Raw genomic sequence first — 17,312 nt, 5'->3', positions numbered from 1 at the left:
ATTCACAGATTTTTATATTCCCTATTTGAAATTTGAAAAAACAACGAGTAACCAACACAACTTTCTCAGAATATCATGGTGTTGAAAAAAAATCTTTGTATACTATTTTGTTTTTGTCTTATACCTGTTAGATTCATGTGTATATTTTCCTAAAGCATCACACTTTAAGAAATCACATATAATATATCTGGTCGATTAGCATTGATTCAAAATATGAGTTTACATTAGCATTGTATCAAAAAATGAGCTTTGATGAATACACAAACTAAAAAACTAAAATATGCACATCCACAAAAAAAAAGAAGCTTAACGGGTCAGTCCATACAAAAGTCTTTGCAGCACAATCTCCTTCACTTCTCTTTACTTAGTTTGGCTTTGCAGCTTTGAGCTTTGCAGATGAAGATTGTAATGAACAAATGCCAATTCTTCCAAATGCTGTTTCTCACAAGGGCTCACTCCTTTGCTGAGCAGCAGCTTCTCTGCTACGTTTCTCTTCAGCTTGTACCTCGAAGCACCTTCACATGTCTGACTCAGAACTTTAATGGCGAAACTCTGCAGCTCTGGGTGCTCGCTCGCCTTCTGAGCCCACCACTCACCTGCAACAAAGAGAGATTCAAAAAATCAATGACAAGACCCTTTGCTTCACCGGTTCAACAACACAACAACATCAACAAATCAAGAAGTTCACACACCTGGAATGACTCCAGTGACCTGATCAGCTTGACTGGCCTCATTAAAGCAACCTTTACCGAGCCTATACATCTTAAGCTGTCTGCCAATTTTAGCTACAACGCAACATTCTTGTACCAAATAACCCAAAGCTGAGATCAAATCAGTTGTAACTTCTGTGTCATTCTGAAACTCAGTCGAGTAGAAAGCAGCCGGGTTCAGAAAGTAACCGGCAACATGAAGAGGACTGTGAAGATGGTTGTTCCAGACATCATCAATCACATGCCACAACGGCTTGTAACATTGTTCCTCGTTGTTGAGTTCCTTGGCTATACTCTCCTTGATCCCATCCATAGTGTCATAGACATATCCAGCATGCTGACTGTTGTAGACAGTAGAGAACAAGTGTAGACTGCGAATCAGAGGAGATGTGGACTTCACAAGCCTCTCAACACATTCCCAAAAGGAAGAATCCTTCACCAGTGTGGACACTGTTGTGCCTTCTTCTTTGTTCCAATCTAGAGAAGCAACCATGGCTTCCAAGTTGTTCTTGGCTTTGAGAATGTTCTCAGCAGTGAGATACGGCGTGACAAACTCAAACTCAGAGGAGGAGACTGTCATGTCTGTTCCATGAGTAGGATCTTTGAAAAGTTCCCAAACCAAGGGGTTGTTGTTGATGAACTCTGTGATGTTACTGACCTTGTCAAGTACGTCTCCAAATGAATCCATTTTCTCAATTTCCACCAGCATGAGATTAAAGCAGTGGGATACACTCACGGACCAGAAGACGTTTAGGTTGTTGCTCTTAAAAGACTGGCCTAGCTCACCAACCCAGCCAGAGGTTGAACAAGCAATGATCTGAACCACGTTGTGCACTCCAACATCCTCAACAACCCCATATACAAGCGACGTTAAGGCATTGACGTCTTTCTTGATATCAGAAACATAGAAGGATTTCAGATACACTGGACCAGCTGGAGAGTCTGCGACGAAAGTAACCATATCATGGCCTTTCTGATCAACCCAAGCATCCAGCAAGATGCTGCAGCCTGTGATGGCCCATGAGTCTTTAATCTTGTTCACATGATCTTGCACTTCCGCCACCGCTTCTTGAAGCATCGGTCCGTTTAATTCTTCAGAATCAGGGATCTTAATCTCACCTACAAGAGACGTTGCAGCAATCATTTCTCTGAAGCTTAGGGAATCCACAGATGAAAAATCGAAACAGTGTTCATAAAAGAACCGACCAATGCACTTTTGAGCTTTGTTTAACAACAAGAACTCGTTCTCAGCAGATTCATTTTTTCTGGATGAATCCTCTTCTTCTTCTTCTCTTCCACGCTTATGATCATTACCCATTTGGACTTCCCCAGCTCTTTTACTCTTAGCAGCGGTGAGATCAAACTCTTCCTTAGTAACCTCATCACGAAACGCCTCTCTAATGGTCGGTGTAACTTGAGTACAGGGAGTCATACGGCTACTTGTACCACTCAAGTGACGTTTGAGACGGTTCAAGCCAGTCATTTCTTTACCGCAGTGTTTGCATCTAACACGCCTTTCGTTTTCGTTCACCCAAACTCCATGATCATGAATGTCCATGATTCAAAGATTCACCTAATTAAAGAAAATCACAGTGAGTGAATCAGAGACTTAGAACCAGCCATTACATGCACTGCAACCTGATGATGTCTAATCGAAACCTTGCATGTTCATTGAGACAGAGAGAGTGAAGAAAAAACGAGAGTTTTGAACTTTATAATGCTCTCAAGCAACCATCAAATGAGTTAAAACTAAATGGTAGAAACTATTCACCAGCAGTCAAAAAAATCGAACCTACAACTTGCTTCCTTAGTGATATAAGAAAAGATCAAAGCAAACAATTTTCTTCACAGAATCGAACTCATACATTAACATTACATAACTGCTTGGAACAAGTGATGAGAGATTACCTGAGTCTGAGTCTAAGCGTCGAGTCTCTCGGATAAGAAGAGAGACAGCAAACCCTGGAAGATAAAATGAAACCCTTGGTTTAGAGAGAGGGAAAGCTGAGGCCTTTGTTTTATCTCCGTAGATAATTTTGTAATTAATGATAAGTTCATTTACTTACTCCATAAGTTTACACGCGTCAGATAAAAAGGTCATATCATTAACATTAAATACATGTATATCTACTTTGAGTGGCCCCCAACATTCCCCTGACTACACACAAAAAAAAACTAGATTATACTCACATATTTGAAGAAACCTGCCATCTCTCTCAGGATGTTCAAACTCAGCATTGTTGGATTCACATTTATCGTGTTCGGATTCAGAAGCTAGGTTCTATGCAGATGAAGAACAACAAATTAGCCTTCCGGCTTTGAGTTGTTTTTCCAACATCTTTTCCCAAGTAATTAGCATGCTCTTGTAATCGTAGCTGAAGCACCCGTTGCACCTGCACGTTGATCTATTTACTGATTTACGGAATTGGTTATACTAACAAGTCTAGAAACGTTTCTTCTGCTGAACTAAAGTGTTATCGGTGTTACCTCAAGTTGTTCATGCAATTGCTTTTGAACTTCCATCTGCATATGCAGAACTTCAGTTAATTGCATTGCCCTGTCCATTTAAGGATAAAATGTTGAGACATTACTGGGGATCCAATATGTAAACCAGAAACCAAGCAAGAAACACAATGCGTTACCCTTTCTTTTTTTCTTTCTCATCAGCTTCACTGTTACTCAAAGCCAGTTTCTTTTCCTCTGAGTTAACATTCTTCTTCTCACCAGCTAATCTATAGTTAAAAAGATTATCAGAGATAATTCAGCTAATTTGGTATTCTGTACTTGTAAAAATTGGTCAGACGCAAAACTAATTTAGTACCTGTAATTTACTTTGTACATGATAAGATCGTCAAGCCCTCAGCATTCATGAGCTTCAGAACAGCCTTGGCAGTGGTTTTGTCTCTACATGAATTTTGAAGCAACACACGGTTAAGTGTTAATCCAGTGTTCCATCTCTGACTAAAATGCCAAATTGAAATTAAAATCCAAACAAACAGAACAAGTTTAACATGGAATAGAGTTACAAAACGGAATAGAAACGGACCTGAGGAGACAGGATGATAAAAGTCTTGTAATTTTTGTAACTCTCCTGCATAAGAAAGCTCAACACTTTCGAGGAGTTTAATCACCAAATGTGACATCAGAAGCAAGAAAGTTTGAAACTTTCTCTGAGAAATTACAGAAAGAAAAAAAAAACATATCTCCAAATCAAAAGAGGAGCAAAGAAAGAGAGAGTTTATCCGAAATCAGAAAGCGAAAAAGAAGGAGGAGGAGGAGATTGTGGCCACGGAGGCTAACGAATCACCGTAGAGGAAGAGAAGACAAGTGTGCTGCTCCTTGTCTTTGCCTGATTGGTCTGGACCGTCTTTATTACACTACGCGCTCTTTACATCAAGTGTAACTCACACACCTCTTGAAACCGTTAGTTTACCCATACACAAGTGGTTGTGCGCCTTTTGCCTTATACATAGAAAGTTAGGATCATTACTCATATCAACGACATAATGAATATTTAAAGAAGAAGGAAAAAAAAAAAAAGATTCTCGGAGTCCCCAAGAGAACTAAAAAAAGGAAAGAGATCATAGTAATTTCCATTTTCAAACAAAGAAAAGGAAAGGGACGAGAAGCAATGCCCCCATTACTTTCTCTTCTTATCTCTCTCGTAAGTTAAAAAGCTTTGCCCTTTAAAGACGACATTAACCAACCACAAGGTAAAAAGCCTTGCATCATTAATAGCAACAAAGTTGTTCCCTTTTTATTACAAAAACAAAACATACAATTTACTGTAATCTTATTACCAAAGTATTTGGCTTCTTACGTATTTGTTTTACACATATATGGAAAGATCCTCTATCTTTCTCTACCTTTAAAGATTCTGTTTTTTGTTTGTTTGAATCAGATCCTTAATCTTGGCCTTTCGATCAGATTCATGGCAACGACTCCTCCTTCACACGCCACAGATCTTATTCCTTCAGGTAAACATCACTAACCCCATCTTCTCAATTCTCCTAAATTTGATTCCTTTACCTTTACCTTTTATCTCTCTGCCTCTATCCTTGTTGTCGAATCCGTTGACGTGGGGGCTGAGTCATGTTTTGGACGTGTTAGGGTTCGTTGATCTGGATTTGTGGTTGTTTACTAGAGCATAATTCTATTGGAAGTGAATCTCCTTTTTGCTAAGATCTGGGGGGATCCGTGTTCTTTCTATCTTAAGCTTGGAAACTTGCTATTTGTGTGTTGTTGGTTTAGTTTCACTAAGATCTTCTTTTGTTTGCAAGATCTCTTTATCTTGTTCATGTATGTCTCTTTCCACCGACTTATTTAAGTGTTTTACCGTTTAATTGAATGAACACAGAGGAGCAGCCTGCTAATCTGGACATCATGAAGGAGCAGGTACTTGATCTGGTTGTTATAATGAAGATTCTCAGTGGATATAAGTTCATATCTTTGGTTGTCTTTTTTTCTTTATTGCAGCCTGTGCCGGCAAACAATGAGTCCTCTCAGGAATCTGCAGTTGTAGTTCATCCAGCAAAGGTTGCTCCACTCTCTGGACCTTATGGTATAACAGGTGATCTTGCTGGACACTTGCCTAGCAGCATCCTCTCTCCTCAAGCTCAAGGCTTTTACTACACAGGTTGGTTTCTCATTCATCTTCCTCTCTTTTGGATTCTCTGATCAGATCCCAAATACACTGTATCTTCTGAGGTCATATCTTAGTGGTTGTAAAGTGGCAATAAAAAAGAAATAACATAAGCCCTTAACCATGACTCTAGTTCTTGAATTGGTTAATGGGATGTATAGAAGAAGCTAATGGTGATTCCTATGTATGTTTGGGGAACCAGGTTATGAAAACCCCACAGGTGAATGGGACGACTACTCTTCCTATGTCAATGTTGAAGGATTGGACATCACATCTCCTGTGTGTACTATGAAACTTCTCTTTTTGGATTCATTCTTTGAACACTTTCCAGCTTGTTCTTATTCTTTCTCTGATTAAAACCAGGTTGGCTTCAATGAGAATGCTTCTCTGGTATACCAAACAGGATACGGATACAACCCTCAAATGCCCTATGGACCATATTCCCCTGCTGCAAGCCCCTTACCTTCTGAGGGGCAGTTGTATTCACCGTATTACCAGCAGGTAGTTCCTCCTAGCATGCAATATATATCGTCTCCAACTCAGCCAGAGCTCACCAGCCTTGTTGGTGTTGACCAACAAGGCGATAACATGGGAGGACCAAGACCGTCTTACCATCCTCATCCTATTGGACCGTTTAATGGAAACCAGCCAAACCTTGGTTTCCCTGAGTGGCAGCAAGGCTTTGATGGGGGGATATGGTCGGATTGGTCCAAGCCTTCTGATATGCACAGACATTCTTCTCATGTTTCACCTGCTTTATCTCCTCAGCCACTCGGTTCATTTGGATCATATGGCCACAACATTCCCATGGTTTGTTCATTATAAGTCCCTAAACAATGAAACTTTTTTAATTAAAGTTCTTAAAAAATGTATATAGTCTCTAAAATCTCAGATCCGGCTATGTAGATTAATGGATGTATATTGGACTATATGTTGAAACTGGTTCCCTTTCCTTTGTTTTGCCAGGGCTCACAGAGACAGAGATCGTTTTACGGTTATGGATCTGGTTCAAACTCTTACAACAGAGGTTACATGCATAGTGGTGGTCATGGCCAAGGCTCTAACTATGGAAGTAGGCTCATTTCTAATGTGAGTATGGGAAACCAAAGCTGGATTGGCGTTGACAACATTCGAGGACGTGGAAGAGTCAGTGATCCATCATCCCTTGGTGGCGGTTATAATGGTAACTTTGATATCCTCAACGAGCAAAACCGAGGACCAAGAGCTTCAAAGCCCAAGACTCAGGTATCATCAGAGGAGCTTGATTCTTCTGCTGACACTAAGAAACATAACAAAGGCAGTACAAAGGAACATGAGGACTCCAACAACAATAGTAATGACTTTGTCACAGACTACAATAACGCTAAGCTCTTCATAATCAAATCTTACAGTGAAGACAACGTTCACAAGAGCATCAAATACAATGTATGGGCTAGCACAGCTAATGGAAACAAAAAGCTTGATGCTGCTTATCGTGAGGCCAAGGACGAGAAAGAACCATGCCCAGTGTTTCTTCTGTTCTCTGTACGGAATCTAAAACCATGGATCAAGCAATAAACTAATTTGCTTTTCTTTCTGCAGATTTTCTTATTTGGTTTTGTAACTGCAGGTAAACGCTAGCTCTCAGTTCTGTGGTGTGGCCGAGATGATTGGACCTGTGGATTTTGAGAAGAGCGTTGATTACTGGCAACAAGACAAATGGAGTGGACAGTTTCCAGTGAAGTGGCACATTATCAAAGATGTTCCAAACAGTCAGTTCCGTCACATTATATTGGAAAACAATGACAACAAGCCTGTGACTAATAGTCGTGACACTCAAGAAGTAAGTAGACTCTTCTTGTCCATAAGATACCTCTTTTTTGAAACCACTGCATATTCACAACCGAACCAAAAAAAAAACTGCAGGTGAAACTGGAGCAGGGGATTGAGATGCTGAAGATATTCAAGAGCTATGATGCTGAGACTTCAATCTTGGATGATTTTGAGTTTTATGAAGAGAGGGAGAAAATAATTCAAGACCGGAAGGCGAGAAGACAGCCAAGCTTGCCGTCTGGAGTAGTAGAAAGCGGAGATAAACCCTCTTCTGCTGCTGCGTTGCAGACAGACTTGATCAAGAACATGTCCAAAAGTTTTGCTCAGGTAGTCCGGTTGGATGAGGGAAGCAAAGAATCAGGAAAGACAAGTTCATCTCCTGATGCAACTACAACAACGGTGGCTGTCAGTCAATCCAACTAGTAAGTAAAAGACAACAAATTAGCAAAGACTTATGTTTTCAGTTTCCATAATGATCTCTTGTTTGTTCTAAGAAGGGTATTAAAAAGAAACTTCACGTCTGACAAAGTCTAGTTTCTTGTGTAAAGTAAAAGCCTCTTTTGGCTCTTTTTATGTTCCCCATTAGCCAAATTTGATTCATTTCCCTTATTTCAATGTTATGTACCCATATCTCTTTGGGGTTGATAAGAAGATGTATGAAAGACAATATAATGTTGCTCTTGTAAAGTTGCTTCATATATCTTTGAAGTCAGTGTGTAATAAACATGCAGATTACACCCGTTAATCAAAAAGCTCTTAGCGTTTACCATCTCTGAGTTTTGTTACATTTTTTCTCCACATAGTAATTTACAAAAGGGAGTAACCCTGGGAAAAAAACAGAACCGAACCGAAACCCGGGTATTCGTTGTTATATTTATATATTTGAAATAACCGAACCGGAACCAGAATCGAACAGTTACCCAAATATCCAAAAAACAAGTCTCAAACTTTTTGATATAAAGTAAAATGTAATCAAACCTACTCAAACTTAGGCTGGACATGAAAAGTGAGAACACCAAATTATCTTTTATGTATTCTTTTTTTATATTATAAATATATATGTTATTTCTATATTAATATACAGTAAATACTTATAAAATTAACATTTTAGTAACTTGAACTCTGATTGGATTGACAAATATGTAAGTGTGAAATTACTAAACCACTTAGATTAACATGTTAAATCATATATTTTGTATATATATATATATATATATATATATATATATATATTTTTGATTCATATATTAAATGGGTACCGGAACTGAACCGAAATCTCATAAGTACCTATTGGATATAAAAATGATTTATCTATATACCTGGAACCGAATAGTTCTTCCTCAAAACCGAACCGAATGCTCATGGCTAATAGGGAGTATGTAATTATGTATTAGCTTAGAGAACATATATTCAGACCAAACCTATATTCAGACAAACCTTGTCTTTTTTCTTTTGTTGTGTTGTTGATGGTTCACACGTGTGTTGAATAAACGTTGAAACTACTTTGATGCTGTTTGCAGTTAGATCGGACTGGGACAACAGTTGTAGTCTCTCTCCTAATGTTTCGGTGCCTGCTTTCATTTTTAGCTGTACATTTCTCTATTCACACGACCAGATTTATTCGCCTTTTCACTCATTAACCTCATAACAAAAAACAATTAACAGAAGAAAGAAACTGAATTTGCCATTTTTGGTTAACTGCCACACCTCCCATTTCCAAATTTGTTTGTTTCTTTCTTTTCATGACCTATCTAGCTTCCTCTCCTTTGGTTTTCCTGTGTTTCCTTCATCCCCAAGGAAACCCGGAACCAACGCTGGGTTTCTCTTTGGATCATCTCTTTTGCTTTCCCGCAGATTCTTGATCTCTAAAAGCTCAAAATGGCACCCACTCTGCATCCGATAATACTTTGTATTGCATGTTTAGGATTCTTCACGTCCCATGTTCTTGCAAAAACAGATAGCCAAGACGGTAAGTGTCTTATTCAATCTATCAAACCGAAAACTGTTATTTCAGAGAGGTCATTTTTATTTAAGAAAACAAAGGGGTTATTAAATGGTTATGTAACAAAACATCTTATGTGTTGATCATAATTCATAAATGGTTATATGGATGTGTTGTAGTTTCGGCTCTTAATGACGCTTATAAGAGCATGAACTCTCCATCAAAACTCAATGGCTGGTCTTCGAGTGGAGGTGATCCTTGTGGTGACTCATGGGATGGCATTACTTGCAAGGGCTCTTCTGTTACTGAAATGTTTGTTACCTCCTCTCTCATCTGATTAAAGGGTTATCTCATCATCGATTCTAAAGTCATTTTTGGTTTTGTATTTTTGTAGAAAGGTGTCCGGACGTGGACTCAGTGGATCTTTAGGTTACCAGCTTGCAAACTTGAAATCACTCACTTACCTGTGAGAATACATCTATCTCCTAAATCTCTAACATCTTGATCATCAGGTTTAGGTTGATGTTTAAACGACATGTTATATATTTTGTCATTTGTATAACAGTGATGTAAGCAAGAACAATCTTAACGGAAACTTACCCTATCAGCTTCCTGAGAATCTTGTTTATCTGTAAGTATTATTGAAATGCCATTTTTCAAGTTCTTTTGATGTCTACACAATGTGTTCGAGCCGATATGTGAATCTTACTTCAATGCTGCAGAGATGCTTCTGAGAATGACTTCAACGGTAATGTGCCATACTCTGTGTCTCTCATGAACGACCTCACTTACCTGTAAGCCATAGACACTTACTTGACTTATTTCCCCAAAGTATATCACCATTTGCTTAATACACGTTCTTGTTTTCTTATTGTTCAGAAACTTTGGTCGTAACAACCTCAATGGTGAACTTAGCGACATGTTTCAAAAGCTTCCAAAACTCGAAACAATGTAAGTCACATATACTAAACACATGCTAACTCTAACAGATTTTCATTAACTTCATAGAGTCTTATGTTATTTGCAGTGATCTGTCTTCTAATCAACTCACAGGAAAGCTACCACAGAGTTTTGCCAATCTAACAGGACTTAAAACAATGTAAGACAAGAAGAAGACACTTGAAAGTAGTTTCTTGTATTGTTCTTACTCACCATTTACTCTCTTTAACAGTCATTTGCAAGACAATCAATTCAAAGGCTCTATAAATTCACTCAGGGACCTTCCTCAAATCGATGATGTGTAAGTATAATAACACAACTTCCTATCCTTTTCCTTCATTAATGTAATTCTTATGAATCTTGACAATGACAGAAACGTTGCAAACAATCAGTTTACTGGTTGGATCCCAAACGAGCTGAAGAACATTGGAAACCTTGAGTATGTTTCATCTCTATACTTAAACACAATCAAAACATATTAAGTTTGTTTTCCTTAAACTTCTTGTTCAGGACTGGAGGAAACCGTTGGTCAAGCAGTAGACCTCCCTCACCACCTCCCGGGACTCGCCGCGTAGACAGAAACTCAGGAGGCGTTGGATTAAGCAACAAGGCTCTAACCACAGGTCTTATAGTAGCAGCATCCACTATAGGTGGACTCATTTTCACAGCAGGAGTGATTGCATTATTCGCTAGAAGAAAGAACTCTCATCACTCTTCACACTTTTTCGACGAAGAGAAAGGAGGAACCAACAGAAGCAAACCGCTCTTCACACCGCAACCCTCTCAGGTTCTTCAGTATGACTCTATGGATGACGTCAAAGGCCAGAAGACTGTTGATTCCAATGCTTCAACTGAGACAAAACCTTCTTCTGTTAGAAGAACATCATCAGTCAGTTTCAAGAACTCTCCCACTTTTCATCTCATACCTTCTTCAACACCAGTGGCTGCAACCTCTGGTCGTTTCTCTAGCCTTGAAGACTCTCCTGACACGCGCGGTGTGAAAGCCTTTACGCTTGTGGAGCTGCAGAACTCTGCTTCTGGCTTCTCCCCAAATCGCCTTATTGGTGAAGGAACTCTTGGACGTGTGTATAAAGCTAAATATGAAGATGGAAGGGTTTGTTTTTTTTTCTCTCTCTCATTTTCCTCTTGTTCTTGTTTCTTCATCATCTTATTCAGACATTTGTTTTGAAACAGAAGTATGCAGTGAAAGAGATTGATTCTTCACTGTTGGGGAAAAGGAATGTGGAAGATTTTTCACACATAGTGTCCAACATCTCCAGCATTCACCATCCTAACATGGCTGAGCTTGTTGGTTATTGTTCAGAACAAGGAAGGAACATGCTTGTTTATGAGTATTTCACTAGTGGGTCACTTAACAGGTTCCTTCACCAGACTGATGATTTCAGCAGACCGTTAACTTGGAACACAAGAATCCGAATCGCTCTCGGAACTGCTCAAGCTATAGAGTAATTATTCTAACCATTTCTTTGACAACAATCATCTAAACAAATTAACCAGCTGAGTAAAACTTTGTTTTGTTAGGTACCTTCATGAAGTGTGTTCGCCTCCATTAGTTCACAAGAACATCAAGTCATCAAACATTTTACTTGACAGTGAGCTGAATCCTCATCTCTCAGACTATGGCTTGGCGAACTTTCACCATGTGAGCTTCTTTATAAATAGAGATACATAGTTGTTTCCAAACTAATGTCTTCTTTCTTGAAAATTGTAGCGCACAAGTCAGAATCTTGGAGTGGGATACAATGCTCCAGAATGCACAGACCCTTCAGCTTACACATTAAAGAGCGATGTCTACAGCTTTGGTGTGGTGATGCTGGAGCTTCTAACCGGTAGAAGGCCTTATGACAGGTTCAGTTACTAAACATATATTTAGAATATAATAATATAGAACTACTCAAGTATCTGAGAATGTTATTGCTTGCCTCTAATCTTCAGTGAAAGGCCCAAAGCAGAACAGTCACTAGTTCGTTGGGCAAAGCCGCAGCTTAAAGAGATGGGCACTCTTGAGGAGATGGTTGATCCGTCCTTGTGTGGACTCTACGTTCCAGAATCTGTCTCGGCATTTGCGGATATAGTTTCCATCTGCGTTATGGTATAGTCATTGACGATTCTCTTATGTGTTTATATGTTCTCTAGACTGGACTGTTATTGTTGTTGTTTTTTTTTTTTGCAGTCGGAGCCTGGGCTTAGGCCACCAGTGTCAAACGTGGTGGAGGCGTTGAAGAGGCTAGTATAGTCTAGTGCCTCAAGTTGTGTATGTCACCGATAAGAAGAAGAAGAAGAATAACTGTTCGGGAGAATGAGGCTAAAATCTGAGAAACTTCTGATCAAACTTGAGCTCAAGAAGCTATTGGATTCAGGTTTGTATAGAGTGTAAGGTGGTAAAAATGGTGGAGGAAAAGATAGAGACAGAGATTGTATTATTCAGTTTTATGTTTTGTTTTGTTTCAGGTCATGATTGTCTAACATTTAGGTTAATCTTTTATACATTTGAGGAGAAGTAAAAGAAAAAAGAAAAAAAAACTCGTAGTCTCATAGAAGTAGAACAATAACATTTAAAACTGACACCTAACGTTTGATTTGTGCCAATATAAACAGTATAACTGTATCTGCAACACTTCTCTTTGCATCATCAACTTCAGAATGTAACTGGATCGGTCCAATCTATCAGCACAAACTCAAATGATACAATTACTTATAATGATAACAGTTTCACAGCTCTTTCTTTTGTGTTCAACTGCACAGTTTCCTGTTTTTCCATATAGTGATAGCAGATTCACACAAAATAAACTTAGCGATAATATAAACAAGGGATATCAAATTGATTACAAGTGAAACAAGAGACCACAAGTAAAGTTCATCATAGTTGCATACACGGATACAACAAAAGAAAACACGTTCAAGACTGACTTATGACACATTCATCAATCAGTGGCAGCAAGAACCTTCACATGATCAAACCACTCATATTTTCTCCTGTTTTGTTTGTGGGTTCTATCTGATTATTACATTCAAGCAAAGAAGAAAGCTTGTTGTATTTGTGAGTTGACTTCTTATTTTAGGTTAAAGAGCTCTGACATCTCTAATGTCCGTAGTTGTTCTTCTTTCCTTTTCAAAAGAAGAATTGGAAAAAAAATGCAGCATATTGAAGAAAAAAAGGAACTGTTGACCCAATGTCAATGTTGTTTGTTGCTATTATCAGCCAATACATGTTCATCATCTGAGACGGCATCCTCGGTTTTTTCTTGGTACGACGAGTTCCCATCATCCTCTTCACTGCTCCACTTCCTCACGAATTTAGGAACCATGCTTCTTACATCTTTTGCCTCCGACACTTGATCCATGTCGTTGACTCTTTCAAACCTGACAGCACTCACTTTTCTTGCATTCCCTGCTAGTATCTGTATACAGACTTTTTTTATCAGTACGAAACAACTAAGATGCTTTTCCTGAACCACAAGGATTATGACACCACTCAGTACCTCAACTCTATAGATTTGGTGCTTTTCCTTCTGCTCCTGCTTCTCCTGTTTGTTACCTTCCTCTTCTTCACCATCCTCTTCCCAGTTTTCCTTCTCAAGAACAACTTTTACACTTTCTCCCGTTTTTGGGATATACCCAAAGGCCTCACACACAAACCCTGAGACTGTCTCATACTGAATCCCCTGCTTCCCACAAAAATAATCAAACATTGCGAGTCTATAATACTTTCCAAAGTTTATGTTAAGTAGCCTTGAGAAATGCTCTTGAAGACGCACTAAAGAGGTATAAAAGCCACTGCTAAAAACTACATTACCTCTGGCATCTTTATATTCAGTTCTTCAGATAGCTGATCAATTGATGTATTAGCATCAACATCATATACTCCCTCGTCTCTCATCACAATGTACCCTGTCTTCTTCTGAATCTCCTCCTATTGACCCAAAAAGTCATGGAGACCAGACATTAAGTAATGAAAACAGAGGCAAATAAGTTATGTAAGATAGGTTTAGCATATCAGTAGGACACTTACTTTTGAGTCATTTTCATCAAATATTTCACCAACAATCTCTTCCACCACATCTTCAAGAGTTACTATCTGCAGAAACAAATTAGATAGGAGAGAGAGAGATTACCAAATTGTGAAAAAGAGAGTAGAGAAGCATAAAAGGAGAGTAGCACATACACCAATGGTTCCACCATATTCGTTCAGGACAACAGCCATGTGAACCTTTCTTATGCGAAATTCTCTAAGAAGATTCCAAACTGACATTGAATCTGCAATATATAACATTATATATATCATTAGATTCCTTCCCTGAGAAGTATGTATCAAAATTAAAAGCAAATACATAGATGATTACCGGGGACAAAGTAGGCAGGTTTGTGTGCCATGTCTCCCACAGAAGTACTCTCTAGCAGATCACCCTTCAAGAATCAAACAAAGATATGTTTCATTCTTCACCACAAATACGTTAAAGAGAAAGAAGCACTAAGAGATACTGGAAGAAAGAAAACAGTCAAACCTTCTGAACATAATCTAGAAGATCCATAGCATATGCGATTCCCACTATATTATCTATACGCTGCTCAAAAACAGGCACCCTGAGAAGTGAGAAGAAAACATTTAAGCCTGATCAATTAACCCTTAGGAAAGGAAAAAGGATTTAGAAAGAAGGCTTTTGAAATTTTGTGTTACCTCGAGTACTGATGGGTCACCCACATGCTATGGAAATCAACTAGACTGCCGCTGGCGTCAATTGCAACTACATCAACAAGAGGTGTCATCACCTCTCGAACATGTGTGTCTTTTATCTCCAGCACATTTTCAATCATATCCTGCAAAGCAATCATTATTATAAATGTTGATATTGTATAGATTTTTTAAACGAAAAGCTAAGATATTACCTGCTCCTCTTCTTCAATGGCGCCACTTAACTCTGCACCCCGTAGCATCAGTTTCAACTCATCTTCAGTAACATATGGCTCACTGACACACACACACACAAAGAAACAAGAGATTACAACTTGGATCCACTCTTTTTCAACAAGGAGAAAAGCTGATGCATACCTCCGTCCTTTTAAGCCAAGAATTTTCAGTATTCCCATTGACAGATACGTGACAATTCTTCCGACAGGATATAATACTAAGGAAAGCCACGCCACTGGCCTAACCTAGATGCACAGTCAGACAACATAAGTCATGTAAGCACATAGGCTTGTTAAAGTAAACCAATGCCAATTGATTCAAACTTACCACAATCCTTGCAACTTCTTGAGCATTGTGAACAGCAACACTTTTTGGAGTAATCTCAGTTAGAAGCAATATAGCCACCTATATAGTCACGCAAGCATAACAACTTAGGAAGCGATTTAAAAATTAACAGATATGGCAGAGTATTGAAATAGTTATACGTACTGTCATCAGTCCAGTGGCTGCACTAACACCAGCTTCACCAAATATAGCTGTTGCTGCTTCAGTGACCAGGGCAGTTGCCGCAATATTCACAACACTAAAATCAACCACAAGGCCTAAGATAAGTTTTCAAGCAATCTTATAAGAAAACAAACTGCATCTAGGAGAAAAGCCAGTACGTTGTTCCAATTAGAATAGTCGTCAAGAATCTGGTAACATCACTACGGAGCATTCTGAATACACCATTCTCTGGCTCTTTCTCAGCCAGCTCACGCACCTTAGATGACCCGCACATCAAAACAGAAATATTTTAAAAACCAATCAGATCAGTTAACTAGAACACTAGAGACCAGACAGGAGACATGAGGTGACACAATGCGTTCTCAATATACAACCAGTGATAACATCTCAAAGAATCAAAAATCTAATATCCATGGAAGTTTCCTAACTTAAAACAACATATTATTGCCAATAAATCTTGCTGTTCCACAATCAAATTCATCTTCCAGCAAAAAGAATATAAATATTCAAAACAACTCAATGCTACAATTCATTGTTCTAAAAATCGGTCTAGGCGGCAAAACAGGTCTAAGCAAAACAATTTTTCTAAACCGATTTGTAACAAAATTGGACTAGGCGTCCTAAAAAATCGGTCTAGGCGCCCGCCTCAACAATAATCTTCTATAAAAATGCCTAACAGCCGCCTAGCTATTTCTTGAACATTGCTACAATTTTTCAGCATTGGCACTAACTAATAAATCACACGAAAGGAACTCACAATTAAAACTGGGAGGACATGTAGTTTACCTTCCAGGGCCACAGAGTGGTAATGGACGTCTCTGCCATAGAGAAAAACGCTGAGAGGCCGAACAGTGCAGCCAATATCAGACCTTGCTCTCTAAGAACCTTAAGAACCTGGTAAATTTTCGGCAAAGCATTCTTGAACAAGACTAGGCCCTGACCAAACACCTCATGCCCTGCTTCCACCACACCGCTCGACGATGCCAACACCTTTTTACATCCATACAAGTAAACTCCACACACCACAGCTCCTATAACAATCCCACGTTTCAGCAAAACCTTAATCAACTCCAGCTCTTTCCCCCCAGAATCCGAACTTTGTTGACTACATTGACTCGAGCTGAACATCATAAAGCGACTTCTGTAGCTGCTGCTAAGTTCACAGCTTCGCCGGAATCTAAAACTCAAAGTGGAGTTTCTAGACGACATCACAGGGCAGTGCAGCTCAGCAGCTCTCGTGAGAAGTCTACCAGAAAGGTTTGGTTTTTGACCGTATCTCTTCAAGTTTGAGGCTTTTGTGCTAACAACAGACCGACCCAGAACCGATAACTCAAGTGCCATACCCGTCATAGAGAATCAGATACTAGAAAAAAAAAACCTAAAAGACAAAGCAGAGCCACACCACGAAGCCTTTAACGTGTGGGAAGAGCCAAAGTATGAAGGAAATACAAGACGGCTTCTCTTCCTTATGAAGTCAATTCTCTAATTGCGCAGAAGCGTGTAGAGTTGATACACAAGAAGGTATTAGTTATTATCTCTTTGCTCAAAAACAAAATGGTGAATTTGAAACTGTGAGCTAGAGCCTAGAGCTCATATCTGAAAAGATGAAACCCCTCCGGCAGCGAAAGGCCGAGATGGTGATGTTGCGGAGACAAAAAAGGCTGCGCCTTTCCTCCGACACATTGTTTTTTCAGACCACGAGAGCAAGTGGTTGAGTTGGTTAAATGACGCTAGTAACCCTATCGTTCCTACCAACCACGGAAAAAGGATTTTACTAATGACTAGACCGGGCCGGTCTCCCAGCGCCACAGTGGTGTCCCGGTTTGCTCT

At 39.1% G+C, this 17,312-nt stretch overlaps 4 protein-coding genes across 11 annotated transcripts; 2 read left to right on the top strand and 2 right to left on the bottom strand.

The window, feature by feature from the left end:
- Positions 1-172: 172 nt before the first annotated feature.
- Positions 173-4,197, bottom strand: LOC106452345. Of its 6 annotated transcripts, XM_048779924.1 has the most exons (9): positions 3,757-4,197; positions 3,532-3,614; positions 3,353-3,442; positions 3,198-3,267; positions 2,901-3,103; positions 2,619-2,672; positions 1,917-2,283; positions 693-1,829; positions 173-596 (listed from the first exon to the last, which is right to left on the bottom strand). In XM_048779924.1, exons 7-9 carry the CDS (start codon positions 2,266-2,268, stop codon positions 361-363), a joined length of 1,725 nt encoding a protein of 574 aa, XP_048635881.1. In that variant the 5' UTR covers positions 2,269-2,283; positions 2,619-2,672; positions 2,901-3,103; positions 3,198-3,267; positions 3,353-3,442; positions 3,532-3,614; positions 3,757-4,197; the 3' UTR covers positions 173-360. The 6 variants fall into 6 exon arrangements, with proteins under 6 accessions (XP_048635881.1, XP_048635877.1, XP_048635876.1 ...); XM_048779920.1 differs by having other exon boundaries at positions 693-2,283; positions 2,901-3,115; XM_048779919.1 differs by having other exon boundaries at positions 693-2,283.
- A 15-nt stretch (positions 4,198-4,212) lies between these two features.
- LOC106452344 (YTH domain-containing protein ECT3-like) lies at positions 4,213-7,909 on the top strand. Of its 3 annotated transcripts, XM_013894426.3 has the most exons (9): positions 4,213-4,423; positions 4,612-4,687; positions 5,068-5,105; positions 5,187-5,346; positions 5,555-5,631; positions 5,716-6,162; positions 6,319-6,876; positions 6,962-7,174; positions 7,258-7,909. In XM_013894426.3, the coding sequence occupies exons 2-9, from the start codon at positions 4,642-4,644 to the stop codon at positions 7,585-7,587; spliced, it is 1,869 nt and encodes a 622-aa protein (XP_013749880.2). In that variant the 5' UTR covers positions 4,213-4,423; positions 4,612-4,641; the 3' UTR covers positions 7,588-7,909. The 3 variants fall into 3 exon arrangements, with proteins under 3 accessions (XP_013749880.2, XP_048635875.1, XP_013749881.2); XM_048779918.1 differs by lacking the exon at positions 4,213-4,423 and having other exon boundaries at positions 4,476-4,687; XM_013894427.3 differs by lacking the exons at positions 4,213-4,423; positions 4,612-4,687 and adding an exon at positions 4,706-4,821.
- A 658-nt stretch (positions 7,910-8,567) lies between these two features.
- LOC106345417 (protein STRUBBELIG-RECEPTOR FAMILY 4) lies at positions 8,568-12,646 on the top strand. Its single transcript, XM_013784617.3, has 15 exons — positions 8,568-9,133; positions 9,286-9,418; positions 9,501-9,572; positions 9,672-9,737; positions 9,829-9,900; positions 9,986-10,057; positions 10,134-10,205; positions 10,278-10,346; positions 10,419-10,484; positions 10,556-11,159; positions 11,240-11,511; positions 11,588-11,708; positions 11,778-11,914; positions 12,002-12,158; positions 12,240-12,646. The coding sequence occupies exons 1-15, from the start codon at positions 9,043-9,045 to the stop codon at positions 12,300-12,302; spliced, it is 2,067 nt and encodes a 688-aa protein (XP_013640071.2). The 5' UTR covers positions 8,568-9,042; the 3' UTR covers positions 12,303-12,646.
- Positions 12,647-12,864: 218 nt separating this feature from the next.
- LOC106452343 (putative DUF21 domain-containing protein At3g13070, chloroplastic) lies at positions 12,865-17,172 on the bottom strand. Its single transcript, XM_013894424.3, has 14 exons — positions 16,269-17,172; positions 15,641-15,738; positions 15,465-15,558; positions 15,303-15,380; positions 15,117-15,220; positions 14,954-15,035; positions 14,745-14,884; positions 14,572-14,650; positions 14,410-14,473; positions 14,232-14,323; positions 14,079-14,144; positions 13,863-13,979; positions 13,549-13,731; positions 12,865-13,467 (listed from the first exon to the last, which is right to left on the bottom strand). Exons 1-14 carry the CDS (start codon positions 16,830-16,832, stop codon positions 13,243-13,245), a joined length of 1,986 nt encoding a protein of 661 aa, XP_013749878.2. The 5' UTR covers positions 16,833-17,172; the 3' UTR covers positions 12,865-13,242.
- Positions 17,173-17,312: the final 140 nt, after the last annotated feature.

The sequence above is a fragment of the Brassica napus genome, chromosome A5, assembly GCF_020379485.1.
Source record: "Brassica napus cultivar Da-Ae chromosome A5, Da-Ae, whole genome shotgun sequence".
In the NCBI taxonomy this organism is placed as follows: domain Eukaryota; kingdom Viridiplantae; phylum Streptophyta; class Magnoliopsida; order Brassicales; family Brassicaceae; genus Brassica; species Brassica napus.
This window is presented reverse-complemented; position numbering and strand designations above follow the sequence as displayed.

What these genes read in the sequence shown, in the direction of transcription:
- LOC106452345 (XM_048779920.1), bottom strand. Translation starts at nt 2,268, where the DNA reads ATGGACATTCATGATCATGGAGTTTGGGTGAACGAAAACGAAAGGCGT. An exon ending in GGTCACTGGAGTCATTCCAG is followed by an intron (nt 597 to 692) that starts GTGTGTGAACTT and finishes TCTTTGTTGCAG; the next exon opens with GTGAGTGGTGGGCTCAGAAG.
- LOC106452344 (XM_013894426.3), top strand. Translation starts at nt 4,642, where the DNA reads ATGGCAACGACTCCTCCTTCACACGCCACAGATCTTATTCCTTCAG. An exon ending in GATTGGACATCACATCTCCT is followed by an intron (nt 5,632 to 5,715) that starts GTGTGTACTATG and finishes GATTAAAACCAG; the next exon opens with GTTGGCTTCAATGAGAATGC. An exon ending in CAGTGTTTCTTCTGTTCTCT is followed by an intron (nt 6,877 to 6,961) that starts GTACGGAATCTA and finishes TTGTAACTGCAG; the next exon opens with GTAAACGCTAGCTCTCAGTT.
- LOC106345417 (XM_013784617.3), top strand. Translation starts at nt 9,043, where the DNA reads ATGGCACCCACTCTGCATCCGATAATACTTTGTATTGCATGTTTAGGA. An exon ending in GGCTCTTCTGTTACTGAAAT is followed by an intron (nt 9,419 to 9,500) that starts GTTTGTTACCTC and finishes GTATTTTTGTAG; the next exon opens with AAAGGTGTCCGGACGTGGAC. An exon ending in GCTTGGCGAACTTTCACCAT is followed by an intron (nt 11,709 to 11,777) that starts GTGAGCTTCTTT and finishes TGAAAATTGTAG; the next exon opens with CGCACAAGTCAGAATCTTGG.
- LOC106452343 (XM_013894424.3), bottom strand. Translation starts at nt 16,832, where the DNA reads ATGACGGGTATGGCACTTGAGTTATCGGTTCTGGGTCGGTCTGTTGTT. An exon ending in AAGAAGTTGCAAGGATTGTG is followed by an intron (nt 15,221 to 15,302) that starts GTAAGTTTGAAT and finishes CTGTGCATCTAG; the next exon opens with GTTAGGCCAGTGGCGTGGCT. An exon ending in ACCAAATCTATAGAGTTGAG is followed by an intron (nt 13,468 to 13,548) that starts GTACTGAGTGGT and finishes GTCTGTATACAG; the next exon opens with ATACTAGCAGGGAATGCAAG.